At 44.8% G+C, this 15,082-nt stretch overlaps 1 protein-coding gene across 1 annotated transcript; it reads left to right on the top strand.

Moving 5' to 3' along the window:
• Nucleotides 1-2,474: 2,474 nt before the first annotated feature.
• Nucleotides 2,475-10,566, top strand: LOC112556511 (zinc transporter ZIP12-like). Its single transcript, XM_025225589.1, has 8 exons — nt 2,475-2,524; nt 3,570-3,667; nt 4,178-4,233; nt 4,850-4,903; nt 5,490-5,547; nt 6,370-6,522; nt 6,964-7,151; nt 7,534-10,566. Exons 2-8 carry the CDS (start codon nt 3,658-3,660, stop codon nt 7,660-7,662), a joined length of 648 nt encoding a protein of 215 aa, XP_025081374.1. The 5' UTR covers nt 2,475-2,524; nt 3,570-3,657; the 3' UTR covers nt 7,663-10,566.
• Nucleotides 10,567-15,082: the final 4,516 nt, after the last annotated feature.

Here is a 15,082-nt window from a genome sequence, read left to right as displayed (position 1 = left end):
GTAACAACTACACTGACAACACGTGTCACTGACTGTAACAACTACACTGATAACACAAGTCACTGACTGTAACAACTATCATACACTGACATCACCTGTCACTGACTGTAACAACTACACTGACATCAACTGTCACTGACTGTAACAACTATGATGACAACACCTGTCACTGACTGTAACAGCTACACTGACAACACCTGTCCACGTCTGTCACTCATCAAGCAACTCCAGTCCCCGTCCCTTTGAGAAACTTTACAAAACTGGAGAAACAAAGAAGAAAGAAGACAGACACCGCCGAGTGCGCATGTGCAGCATGTAGCTGTCAGCGATGAATGACGTAACCGCTGTTGTACGTCAATGTGACGCTGATGACGAAGATAACGTCATGTGACGTTTGATGGCGATGATGACGTTACTCCGATACAGAAGGTAACATCTGTCACAATCCATGGCGGCTACATTGACATGACAAAGAAAATGCGACTACTAGCCGGGTAGACATTGCGGGTACGTATGGCAGCGACTCCCACTGCACACCTGTCTCAGGTGTCGCCACCAGCAGCGGCGTTCACTTTGTCTTTAACGTGGGACCGCGGTTATGTCCACCATCTTGACTGAAGCTCACAGACAAACGTGAATTCTCTCTCTCTCTCTCTTTCTCTCTCTTTCTCTCTCTTTCTCTTTCTTTCTCTCCCCACGTGTGTGGGTGTGGATGTCGCCAGGTGTCCCGTGGTGCAGTGTAGTACACTGTATGTCACAACAAAGTCGACTGTAATGACATGCGTGTGACGTGTCTGTCTGTGTGTCTCAGACGTGCTACACGCCAGCTCAACTCATCACCATCTATGAGGCAGGGGAGGTAATCACATCCGCCAAGCTGACAGAGTTGTGCCCCGCACTCGTGTACCAGAAGCTCTATGCTCAGTGCCTCACCACAGACACAGCCATGAAGGGTGACGCACCCACCACAGCTGAGAGTGAGTTGACCCTCTCTACGTCACGTGCTAGTCCGCCTGACGTGCTGTGACTTGGGGCTTATCTCGTCACATGCTTTAGAAACTTCTAGTGTTAGTGAGCTTGCTATGGAATGTTTACAAGACTTGATTGGTGTCGTACATAGCCATTAGTCACTGTAGACATCTACACACTGTAGTGTACCCTAGTGTTAGCTATTAGTCACTGTAGACATCTACACACTGTAGACCTTAATCTACACACTACACACTGTAGTGTACCCTAGTGTTAGCTATTAGTTAGCCCTAGTTATGTAGCATCACAGACATCTACACACTGTAGTGTACCCTAGTGTTAGTGTCACTAGACACTACACACACACTGTAGTGTACTATTAGTCTACACACTGTGTTTAGTTAGCCTATTAGTCACTGTAGACATCTACACACTGTAGTGTACTATCTAGACAATCTACACACTGTTAGCTATAGTCACTGCATCTGTAGTGTACCTATCTACACTGAGACTGTGTTATTAGTATGTAGTACCCTAGTGTTAGCCTCTAGTCACTTTAGACACTGTAGTGTTAACCAATTAGTCGTAGACACGTAGTGTACCTTAGTGTTAGCTATTAGTCACTGTAGACATCTACACACTGTAGTGTACCTTAGCGTTAGCCACTAGTCACTGTAGACATCTACACACTGTGTAGTGTAGACCCAAGCCATTTAGTCACTGTAGAACACACTGTTAGTGTGTTAAGTCACTAGTGTTAACCATTTAGTCACTGTAGACATCTACACACTGTAGTGTACCCTAGTGTTAGCCATTAGTCACTGTATGTAGTGTTACCATCTAGCTCACTGTGTAGTGTACCTTAGTGTTAGCCATTAGTCACTCTAGACACTGTAGTGTACCTTAGTGTTAGCTATTAGTCACTGTAGACATCTACACACTGTAGACACTTAGTGTACCTTAGTGTTAACCATTTAGTCACTGTAGACATCTACACACTGTAGTGTACCCTAGTGTTAGCCATTAGTCACTCTAGACACTGTAGTGTACCTTAGTGTTAGCTATTAGTCACTGTAGACATCTACACACTGTAGTGTACCTTAGTGTTAGCCATTAGTCACTCTAGACACTGTACTGCACCCTAGTGTAAAGGTAAGAAGTTGGCAGTGACGTCACCTTGACAGTGACAAGTCCACCCCAGTCTCTTCTATCATCAATCAAACAACAACTCAGACATCCACAGAACTCCAGCCTCAGCTGTAGATTAGTAAGCACGCGCACATCTTCATACACTCATGACGTAATGAGCATGCCCATACCTAGTCAGCCATGTGACCTTGCCTAACGCGCCTCGTTTTGACTCTGTCTGCACGTGGTGACGTCAGAGTGGGGCTATGGGTCGCTCGCAGTGTTCATCATCTGTCTGTGCGCCGTGCTCGGAGTGTCGCTGCTGCCATGCATCGACCGCGCCATCTACAAGATCGTCATGGGCCTCTTTGTGGGCCTGGCCGTCGGCACCCTCACTGGGGATGCGCTTCTTCACCTCATCCCCATGGTAACATGCTTACACTTATTCATCCGGGTACAGACGGTTAGGCCGGTGGATTCGAAGACTCAGTATTTGTTGTCTCCACCGGGCGCAGAGGGTAGAAAACATTCAGGGTGGCACTAAAACATGCAGCGCTGTGGAAACTACACAAGACAATAAAAAGTCAGGGTTCTGTATGTTTACAGCCACATTAGTTCTAGAAGGGTTCTGTATGTTTACAACCACATTAGTTCTAGAAGGGTTCTGTATGTTTACAACCACATTAGTTCTAGTAGTCAGGGTTCTGTATGTTTACAGCCACATTAATTCTAGTAGTCAGAGTTCTGTATGTTTACAGCCACATTAGTTCTAGTAGTCAGAGTTCTGTATGTTTACAGCCACATTAGTTCTAGTAGTCAGAGTTCTGTATGTTTACAGCCACATTAGTTCTAGTAGTCAGTTTCTGTATGTTTACAGCCACATTAGTTCTAGTAGTCAGGGTTCTGTATGTTTACAACCACATTAGTTCTAGTAGTCAGGGTTCTGTTATGTATGTTTACAACCACATTAGTTCCAGAAGTCAGGGTTCTGTTGTGTATGTTTACAACCACATTAGTTCTAGTAGTCAGTGTTCTGTATATTTACAGCCACATTAGTTCCAGTAGTCAGTGTTCTGTATGTTTACAGCCACATTAGTTCTAGTAGTCAGGGTTCTGTTTTGTATGTTTACAGCCACATCAGTTCTAGTAGTCAGGGTTCTGTATGTTTACAACCACATTAGTTCTAGTAGTCAGGGTTCTGTTCTGTATGTTTACAGCCACATCAGTTCTAGTAGTCAGGGTTCTGTTTTGTATGTTTACAGCCACATTAGTTCCAGTAGTCAGGGTTCTGTTTTGTATGTTTACAGCCACATTAGTTGCAGTAGTCAGGGTTCTGTATGTTTACAGCCACATTCAATGTCTATACACCACTTCTAATATTTATTGTTCTGACATGTCTGGAACAAGGATGTCTTTGATGAAACTGAGTCAGTGTTGTGAGCAAATCTACAAGCAGGTCATGTGATTTGCAGACAATGGGGGCATGGTCACGAAGACAGCGATCACTCGCATACCGAGGGTCCAGTGGTCATCGACAACTACATCTGGCTGAGCATCGTCATGCTGGGCGGTGAGGCTCACAAAGTCACATCACCAGGGCACTCGTAGTGGTGATGGTGATGACTTGATTGTAGTGATGACAGAAACTGTGATGGTGATGACTTCTGACTGTATGGAAGTGATGACAGGAACTGTCATGGTGATGACTTCTGGGTGCTAGGATGAGAGAGATGGTCAGCTGTGGTGCTGCCATGCGTGTCTCTGATAACTGTTGTGTAGCATAGACTCTAAATCTCACTTTGTTTAGGGAAGCAGCGAGAGAACAACGCGGTTTTCTTCGCTGTACTTAACTTTCTTATCACAAACTGTATTTATTAACGAGCCCCATATTTACATTATCGCAAATTTATTTTTGAACCATGTAGTTTATTTATCATGTCTTACTTTTATAGCTTTATTGTCAATGTGTTTGTGTTAGTTAAGGTGTTATTTGTTGTTATCGATGTGTTTATTTATTATTATTAGGGTTGCCATTTATTATTGTGAAGGTATTTAATATGGATCACATTGTGTTGCCCAGGTATCTATTTCTTTTTCCTGCTGGAGTCTATTTTCGTGCGGTGCATCAAGCACACGGTCAGTGCCTACTTTCCTCCCACACTTGGTGTATTCCTGTAGGGAGGGTAGGCCATAGGTTGTTATATATAATCAAGATGGAGGTAACTCAAGCTGTCTGAAAAAGTTAGGAAAGATTTCGATGTATGTAGGGGGGACGATTTCTGACTCTTGCATGCATAAATAGTCTTTAGCCTGCCTCTGTGTTGTATAAAGATATTCACTGTCTATAGAAGTGTCAGAACCACGCACAATGAGCATCACACAAATAATGTCAGTCACAACATCACACACAGGTAACCCTAGAAACTATCATCACACAAGTAACACCAGACACAAATGAGAGCACACACAGCTGACACTAGAAGCTACTAATGTTACACAAATAACAGCAGACAAAGTCACACCAGACATCTTACATCAGACACAACAAAGAGCTACAATCAGATACAACTGATATGAGAACCAAGAAGCAGCAGACAACTCACACACACACACTGACACCAGTAACACTACAACAACATCACTATCATTAGGCCACTTGCAGGCTGCATGGTCAATATTTTAATGCCAAGGGAGACGAGAGGAGAGCATGTAACCCTGTTGCTCGCAAGTTATCCACCTTTATTTGTTGCAGGGGAGCCACGGGCACAGCCACTCTCTAGAAATGATTGTACCTACGAAATCCCCGGTGAGCTGCCCTTAGTATTGTGACTGTCACACAAACACATGAACCCTTCACTCCTCATTCACCACAGCTTCAATCATATCAGTCAACTAGTCAACAGGTAATGAGTAAACTAGTCAACAGGTAATGAGTCAACTAGTCAACAGGTAATGAGTCAACTAGTCAACAGGTAATGAGTAAACTAGTCAACAGGTAATGAGTCAGGCCAGCAGTGTTGCTGCAGTCAGACTATTACACAGGCCTGTGTCAACTGTAAACCTTTGCATGTAGCAAATGTAAGCCTGTATCTTCACTGCACAAAGCCCATAACTCCCTTCAGCTGCAGAAGTCCTCTTCACTTCCATCTTGACAGAGCTGATGTATTCAGTGCCTTCGTGTACCTTGGTCCTAATCCTTCTGTCCTACATTATGATTACTTTCTCAAAGCGCCCTCTGTGCGGACAGACAATGAGACAGAAGTCAGTGGGCCATCACCAGGACAGGAGAAATCTTATGACAATGTTGTGACAGTTTGTGTTATTGAGCAACATATTGTTTCTGGCAGAACACATTTTAATGTTGTGTCATTGGTGTTTTCATTTTATTTCAGAGTGACACAGCAGAAGAGGTTAATGTCCAGAAACAAGACGATGCAAACAAGCAGCGGAGTATGTTCCTTGGACCTTTTACCACTTGTCAATGTTTTCCTGAACTTTTATTCTCCAATATAATCTTTCAAGCCTTTCCCCATGTTTTGACAAGTTCATGCTAGTTCCTTTGTCTGTCTTTTATGGGTTTCATGCCATCTTTATTTGTCCTCAGGATCTGTGATGTCTTTGTTTTATACTCAGGGGTCTGTAACACTTGTTTGTCTTTCTGCTCACTTGTTTGAAAAAATTCTTATTGTAGTAACCTTTCGTGAAAAAAAGAGAACAAATAATAAAAACCAGCATTTCCAAAGATGTAACTTGAAAATAAGAAGCTGCTTCAGGAATAAAGCATAAATATACTGTGTACAGTCAATACATTAAAGTGTTCACTGCGAATACATCAAAACATCATATAACAATTCATTATGTATTAAGATTTAAATTTTAAATACATCTTTTGAGCATTAAATATATGAAAAGGCCTTATAACAATAGATAGATTAAAACATTCTATACAAAATTTCATCTCTATTCATCTCTGTTTTGTAAACGGTACAGAAATTGTAATGTATACAGAATGAATGAATGAATGTAATAAAGCAAATTATATCTACTGTATCAACTCTAGCTGCATGCGTTTGCATAGGGCTCTGCAGATAATCTAAACACGTGCAACGTGTGTGGAATGAACTCACCCAGAACTACCAGCAGGTCTGGCAGCAGGGGACCGTTGGGTGATTGTTGACCATAGGTCATGGTGATGACAAAGTGATGTGACTGCTGACAAAGATGACAGTGATGATAGTTGGCATGGCGATAATGTTGATGATAATGACGCAGGTGACAAGGCGCTGTCCGTGATGATCATTATGGGCGACGCAGTGCACAACTTCGCAGACGGGCTGGCCATTGGTGCCGCCTTCTCCTCCAGTGTGTCTGTCGGCATCGCCACCTCCATCGCCGTCTTCTGCCACGAGCTGCCGCACGAGCTGGGTGAGTGCACGGGGTGAGGGGGTATGGGTCACAGCATGGGGTGGGACACACGGTCAGTTCACAATAGGGAGACACGGGGGTGGGTGGACTGACTGGTCAAGACTGCAGTAGGTCCCTTGTGGTCAGGCTCGCTACCCGGGCTCAGGACAAAGACTCGGTTGGCTTGAGGACAATGTGACGAGGACTGTCATGCAGTTTACAGGAAGCAAGTTCTAGCAGGGCAAAGGTGAGAGGTAAACAAGGTAAGGGAGGTAAAGCGAGAAACAACTCGATGGTGATGGGCTGTTTGTTAATTGCCGTTCACGTGCCATTGCGCCGACACCCGACACTAGAGGGCTGACAAGAGGAGGATGTGCAGCAGCTCTCATCAATTACTTGTGGGCGCCTGTCACCAGCCCTGTGGCCTGTCATGTCACTGCCAATGGCACACGTGTGTTCCAGGGGACTTTGCAGTGCTGCTGAGGAATGGCATGTCAGTCAAGAGGGCGCTGCTGTGGAACTTCTTCTCGTCTCTCACGGCTTTCATCGGCCTCTTCGTCGGTCTGAGCGTCGCCACCAGCGAGGAGGTGCAGACGTGGATCTTCGCCATCACCGCCGGCATGTTCCTCTACATCTCGCTTGTGGACCTGGTCAGTGCACCTCGTCCTTCTCTCTCTCTCGCAGACACACAGGAAAGTACTTAGAGGGAGACAATCCGTAGATGCCGCACACTTTACTGTACAGACCGTCAATGCCAGTACATATACAGACAGAAGATGAGAAGTTAGAGACAGACAATCAAGCAAATATTCAAAGCTGTCAAGAGAAACAGAAAACACTGAAACATTAAAGACAGTCAGACAGACAATTAACTAATAAAGCAGATGTAGAGGGCGGGTCAGTCACCCTACCTACCTGTCAGCTAACGGTCACAACTGTACAAAGGCTTTATGAAGGTTTCTGTATCTGTACAAGTACTCACTGACCTCAGTAGCCTGCTAACCACCTTGTTGTTGTGTCGTCTGCTAACAGTTGCCGCAGATGGTGTCTGACGAGGTCCACAACCCAGTCATTTTCTTCACCAACAACATCGGCATGCTCCTCGGAGTTTTCTTCATGGTGATCATCGCCATCTTTGAGGAGCGCATCAGGATCAGCTGAACACAGAGAGAGAGAGAGGCAGAGAGAGAGAGACAGAAAGAGAGAGGGGGGGGAGAAAAGCAGTGGGAAATAATATTTGTTTGGAACTGTGAACTTACGAGATGATCATTCAGAGTCGCTGAGATGAGATTGTTTATAAACAGGTTAGGCAGGATAATCAACAGCAAGCAGTAACAAATACAGCTAATGCAGCTAATGCAGCTAATACAACTAATACAGCTAATGCAGCTAATGCCGCTAATGCAGCTAATACAGCTAATGCAGCTAATACAGCTAATGCCGCTAATGCAGCTAATACAGCTAATGCAGCTAATACAGCTAATACAGCTGAAAGTGACAATACACTAATGTAGAAGCCAGGTAAAACTCAGCAACTGGCGATCACAGACAGCAGTTGTGTCAAAAGACACATTGTGTCCACTAATAAAGTATATAAAGTATAAAATAATGTATCAAATAATGTATAAAATAATGTATACAATAATCCAACACTGTACACTGTGTCTATAGTCAACTATCATCAGTTTTCAAGTTTTCCATTTGACACACGACTGATGCCTGTGTCAGTGTAGGTCACTTGATATCAACCTATGTTACAGTAAATATTTGTTACTTATCAATTGTATGTGTAAATAAGGAGTGTGACAACAGCAAATGTCATGTGAAATGTGAAAATGACAGTCGCCAGCTGAGTGTGTGACATGTTGTGTAGCTGGACAGTGTGTTTATCTCGGACATCATTTTAGTGATGTCCTCCGGTGTAAAACTGTGCATCCAGTCACGTGACTTCCCTTGAATGCTTTGACACAAGTGTGACACTTCATTGGTGTCATCAGTTGCTGAATGTCAGTTGTCACAAGCTGTGTACGAGCCAGTGAACCACAGACTCTGTCTGTGACTGTCATGTTCACTGAGACAGGTCTCTAGCTCTCATGCTCACTGTGAGACGGACAGACGGACAGACATTCAGACAGACGGACGGACGAACGGAGGGATGAAAACAAAAGTCTCGAGCTGTGTGCTCCTTCTTCACCTTTGACAAGTCCTCGTCAGACAGCAAGACTAAGCAGAGAAGATGAGAGAGAAGGCACGTGACACTTGGACGTCTGGCCACAAGTTAGGACAGACTTGTCTTGTCTGTCCGTCCGTCCGTCCGTCTGTCTGTCTGTCCGTCTGTCTGTCTGTCCGTCTGCCTGTCTGTCCGTCTGTCTGTCTGTATGTCTGTCTGTCTGTCTTCCCCCACCCACCAGACGGTCTGTCTTCCTCGTGTCTGTGTAGATGTGTGGTGTTTCATTCTGCTTATTTAAAAGTGTGGATGTGTGTGAAGAACTGTGTGTGTTGAGGTCAGCTGTGGGTGTGTCTGTGGGTGGGTCTATGTAGGTATGTGTACGAGAAGAGGAAGGGAAGAAGAGGATTTGTTGTTTGTTTGTTTTTTTTTTTTGAGGGGAAGGGGGTGGGGAGGAGGCCCTGTGTGGCGGACTCACTTTGCCCTGCAGGAATGTGGATAAACTGTGGCTGACTGCTGTTGCAGTGGCTGACAGTCCCTCCATTTCCACAATAACACTGGAGAGATGTTTTCATTATGGAACTCACATACTTAGTGTAACTGCCCACAGCTGGATGAGGGGCTCCTTTGGGTTTTGTTAATGCTGATATGTACAATATAATATTCACCTGTAACGGGGGTAGCGTCTGCCCGCTATGTGTGGGTAGCCCCACCCCACGAGTGTGCCCCACCCCTGCCCACCAACACCTCACAACACGTTTCTGTGTCAGGCTAATATGTTGTGCATGCTGCTGACTGCGGTTCAAACCACCATCGCACTTGATGAGAGTTCGCCACCTGAGTGAGCCACCGACACACCTGTCTCCCAGTCGCTCGCCTTCTTCTTTCTTTCCTTCTCACTCGTTTTTTATTATTTCTCTCCCTCCTGTGATCGCTCCGACCTCTACTCGTCTGTCAGCTGCCCACCGAACTGAAGATGTCGGTCTAACGACTGTCGCCTGCTCCTCTGTCCCTGTCCTCCCCATGGCCGCAGTCCGCCTCACCTTCAAACGTTGAACACCTGAGGGTCTGTCTCCTGCTGCTACCGACATTTCTCTCCTGAACGAGTTCTCTCTGCCCTGTGTTTGTAAACATGAGTGTCGCTGTGTTTGTAAACATGAGTGGCTGGTCTTGCCCTGTGTTTGTAAACATGAGTGTCCTGCCCTGTGTTTGTAAACATGAGTGGCTGGTCCTGCCCTGAGGTCAGAAAGAAAATTGTCAAAGAGTATAAACAGCTTTGAGTTCCATTTGAATCCGTCTGTAATGTTCGTGTGTCCACGTGTCTCTTATCTCTGACTGTATTTTAATGTCACTTGATTTTACTTGTATTTCTTGTAAACATGTGTTACCTGTATTTATTGTAAACATTTTATTGTATTAGCTATAAACATGTTTATTTGTTTACTTGTTTTCGCATTCTGTAAATTCCTTTCATCCACCTATGTTAGAGATGTCTGTTTTAATCCGTTTTACCGTTTGATCCGTTAGATTACACTTCATGTCTTTGTACTTCCTTTGTTTATACTTCTCTTTTCCTCTCATCTTCTGTGGTTGTCATGGCAGTACTCCATCAGTAATTCGATCTCCTGTATTCAAGACCTTTGTTTGTTTCTAAATGTTAATCAGTCTTTGCTTCCTAAATGTTCAAGTCGCTAATGTTCATCTGTAATTTAATCAACTCCAATCTGAGTTGCGACCTTTGACCTGCTCTGGGCTGTTACTAGTGGTGACACAGGCTTGAACTGCTGCCCTCGGCATTTCTGTAGTCAGATGACACTCCTAGCAACCTCTGACAGTATAAGCAGAGTTCCAGTAACACTCAAGTTTTACAAGAAAATAAATAGAAATGACATACTGGAGGAGCGGATTGCGGGCCTTGTTATTGTTGGTGAATGAGTTGCGGGCCTTGTTATTGTAAGTGAGTGAGTGAGTTGCGGGCCTTGTTATTGTAAGTGAGTGAGTGAGTTGCGGGCCTTGTTAATGTAAGTGAGTGAATGAGTTGCGGGCCTTGTTAGTGAGGTGGTGAGTGAGTGGCTGACCGCTAGCACGTGGTGGCCATGACTGAAGCACTAACCTGTACAAGACAGGAGAGAATGTTTCACTGTCAGATTTTTCTCTCGTGAGAACATTTCTCAGTGAATCTCAACGCTGCTACAAGCACAGCCATGACGTGGAGTGTGACATGTAATCAATCGACTTTACACTAACCTGGTCAAACACTAACAGGGCTTCTGCTTACGCAAACAATTGCGTACAGTACGCATTAAAAGTTCGGAGGACCCCTTTAATTTACGTCAGTGGGGTCTACACGACGGGGCTGGGGGTTCTCACCTCTCCCTCCGGAGCTCAGTTACTTGAGGGTGAGTTGTACGTGTGTGTGATAAACATCGTTAGTCTGTAGTCGGCGGTTGATCTTGGGTGGTGGTGGTTGTTGCTGTTGTTGTTGTCTGATGAAAGCCTTTCGACCAGGCAGCCATTACAACATTGTGTGATGTTGAATGAGTCGTGACACCCGTGTGTCTCGCTGTGACAGGTGTAGACACTGTCACGTGTCGGCAGAACCACGCAGTGTCCTGCAAACACGCATCTACCACTGCCAGTGTCATGACAGCCATCAGACAGACAGACAGACAGACAGACAGTTGTGTGCACTAATACGACAGGTAGGACAGACAGGTGTCATCCTGGTGTATCTGTCACAAAGATGACAGCTATGTAATGCTGTAATATCTGTGGTAGTGGGAGTGGTGACAAGAGACACAGGTCTCACCCTGGCAGTGTTTAGGTAGTAGCAAGACAGATGGTAGTAGTACCCTGCTGATGCCGGGTAAATACCCGAACACCTGTGACTCTCACTCAAATGGTGAATGGCTCGGTGACGATTTACCTTCAGCTCCTAGAGTTTTACAAAAGAAGGGATCGACATCCGCCATTTCCTGCAGTCCGGCAACACATCGTCTTCCTTCCATCGCCGCTAATTGGCTTCCATCTCTCACTTCCATCTCTCACTTCCATCTCTCACTCCCATCTCTCACTTCCATCTCTCACTTACACCTCTCACTTCTATCTCTCACTTCCATCTCTCACTCTCATCTCTCACTTACACCTCTCACTCCCACCTCTCACTTCCATCTCTCACTTCCATCTCTCACTCTCATCTCTCACTCTCATCTCTCACTTCCATCTCTCACTTCCATCTCTCACTTCCATCTCTCACTCTCATCTCTCACTTCCACCTCTCACTTCCATCTCTCACTCCCATCTCTCACTTCCACCTCTCACTTGCTCTCACAAACCTCGCAGTCAAGACTTGGGAGGTCAATACAACTTCCACAACTCAGGTTTGTGACTCAGGCCCTACACCGGCTACAGCATTCCGCATTTTCTGGTTTCCGGCTTCAAATGGAATTAGACGGAGTGACCTGCAGACCTGCTGCCAGGAGAGCACGAGGTCTTGAGGTCACGAGTTCAACTCTCTAGCGACTCACCCTCTGGAGGACGACGCTGGCGAGGTGTTAGGCACTCGGTTGTTGTGAGTGTCGTCCTCACTAGGTGTCGCCCTGACACGTGCACCTTGAACTCCTCGTTTGCAGTATTTTCCAACAAATGATATATTGAAATAATGCACAGACAGATGCACGCGCTGACACACACGCACACACGTAGGTAAACACACACAGGCAGGCACACACACACGCAAGAATAAGTCGAGCACACACTGACAGTCTGCTGGATGGCGTGACGGACGGCCGTCAAGAGACCGCTTGTCCCAGGAACCCGAGGCTCCGAGGCTCAAACCCGAAACGTGTTTTACGTCGGCGCGTTTGGTGTCTGGCTTTTGCACCTGCTTCACAAAGCAGCACAGGCTCCCTCTGTTGGCGAGTTGAAGGCACTGGTGTGCCCTGCACGGGTGGGGAGGTGGGAGGTAGGGAGGTATGGAGGGAGCTGCTCAAGACTTTCCCTTGTTTACCACACCGCGGGCCCACTTCCCGTCATGGCGCCTGTCGAACTGACAAAAACTTGTTTCAATGGACGAGGCTGCTGTAGATGACTGCTCGCTATTCTCGTTACTTCAGCCTGTCAGGCTTGTGGACATTGAGAAAACTAAAACCAACATCGTCAACATTTCTTCTTTTAAAGTCCTCCCTCTTCTCTATCTTCCTCTTTCTTTTCGCTTCTCTCTCTCCCTTCCTCTCTTTCTTTGTTTTCTCGTTCTCTCGCTCCCCTTTCTTAGTCCCCCTCCCCAACTGCTTTCTCTCGTCTTCCAATGTATCCTGCAGCCTCTCACCTGACACAAGAGAAGAAGAGGAGCACAGGTAGAAGGTGAGAGACTGTCGAGTTGTCACCTGACGACTAACTGCCAGAGGAAACATCACAGCAAATGCCCGGATGTAAGCTATGATGATAACACTTCATGACGATGTTATCAGCAGCTGATGTAAGCTATGATAATAACACTTCATGACGATGTTATCAGCAGCTGATGTAAGCTATGATGATAACACTTCATGACGATGTTATCAGCAGCTGATGTAAGCTATGATAATAACACTTCATGACGATGTTATCAGCAGCTGATGTAAGCTATGATGATAACACTTCATGACGATGTTATCAGCAGCTGATGTAAGCTATGATAATAACACTTCATGACGATGTTATCAGCAGCTGATGTAAGCTATGATGATAACACTTCATGACGATGAAACCAGCGGTTATGTAAGCTATGATGACGATACCGTGACAACATTATCACCAATGGATGAGCCAATGAAAACTGGAGTTGACAGAGCGGATGGGAGAACATCGGTCAACCGTCTGTTGTTTATGTGTGGGAGTAAATATCACACAATTTATTGTATGTAAGAGAGTAAATATCATATAATTTATTGTATGTGTGTAGGAGTAAATATAATTTATTGTATGTGTGTAGGAGTAAATATAATTTATTGTATGTGTGTGGCAGTAAATATAATTTATTGTATGTGTGTGGCAGTAAATATCACACAATTTATTACAGCAGCTGCCGGGTGTCTCTATGGACAATGGCAGTTAAACACCTGACTTCAGCACTAGTCTGTTCTATGGCAGGTGGAAGACGGGGTGGAGGTATGACGTAGAGGCGGAGTGCCGCAGTTTACTTTGGCTCCTGTTCAGTCTGAATTCTGTGAACATCTTCCACCTTCACACCTTTCAGCAGGTGTTGTAGAATACCTGTCCTCTCACACTGCTGTAGGTGTGATGGTACACCTGTATATCTAGTCTTTCACGCGGCCCCTAGTTCTACAAGTGAATACGTCATGTTTGCCGTTAGAGTGCGTGCGCATGGATGTGTGTGTATGTATTGTGTGTATATATATACAGTGGAACCTCGGTTAACGAACTTAATCCGTTCTGGAAAGCTGTTCGTTATCCGAAATGTTCGTTATCCGAAACAATGTTTTCCATAAGAAATAAAGGAAATAGATTTAATTGGTTCCCAGCCCCTGTTGACTCGCTAATATTTGAAAGTTACAGGCTATATAGGTATTTGTTTTAATGAGAACAGCTATAATGCAATATAAATGGAGTTAAATAAACATAAAAAACATTAACGAAAGCATTTAACATCAGAAAACTCGCCGTTTTGACGGCGTGGGTGGATGGAGGTCTGGGGAGGAAGGGGTGGAATTACTGCTTTGATCCCCCCTCCATGAGCACACGTGACATTATAACATCGGGGAGACTTCCCTTTTCTGTAGCTTTGAGGTTAAAGGAAAATACTTGTCCAGTGTCTGTTGCTTCTGACTTTTTGTAAAACTCTTCGTAATACGACATCACATTACGACAGACGCATGCCACCTTCATACTTTGAAATCATTTTCTTTTTCAATTCATTTGTTGGCCAATTCCTTGTCATTACCTCACTACTATTAATTGCTCTTAATCTTCTTTGGAGCCATGATTGAGGATTGTCTTATTAAAATAAAGCACAACAATCACTAAATAAGAAGGATGCGCATAGATAAGGAACGACCGATCGTAACTGTGTCTCGAGCGCGAATGATGACATGCTGGTCGGTCACGTGAGGTTCACGTGGCTGTTCGTCATCCGAAATTTTGTTCGCTATCCGAGACAAACTTTTAACGAAATTTTTGTTCGTTAACCGAAATATTCGCTATCCGAGGCGTTCGCTAACCGAGGTTCCACTGTGTAGTGTGTGCGTGTGTATATATATATAGTGTGCGTATTGTGTGTATATATATATTGTGTGTATGTATGTATTGTGTGTGTATTGTGTGTTTATGTATGTATATATATTGTGTGTGTATTGTGTGTGTATTGTGTGTGTAACATGCGTGTTGAGTACGTTTTAACCGCGTGCATCTTTGAGA

This window comes from Pomacea canaliculata, linkage group LG2, assembly GCF_003073045.1.
Source record: "Pomacea canaliculata isolate SZHN2017 linkage group LG2, ASM307304v1, whole genome shotgun sequence".
NCBI classification, from domain to species: domain Eukaryota; kingdom Metazoa; phylum Mollusca; class Gastropoda; order Architaenioglossa; family Ampullariidae; genus Pomacea; species Pomacea canaliculata.
Note: the sequence above shows the minus strand (reverse complement) of the source record. Positions and strands in the feature narration are given on the sequence as shown.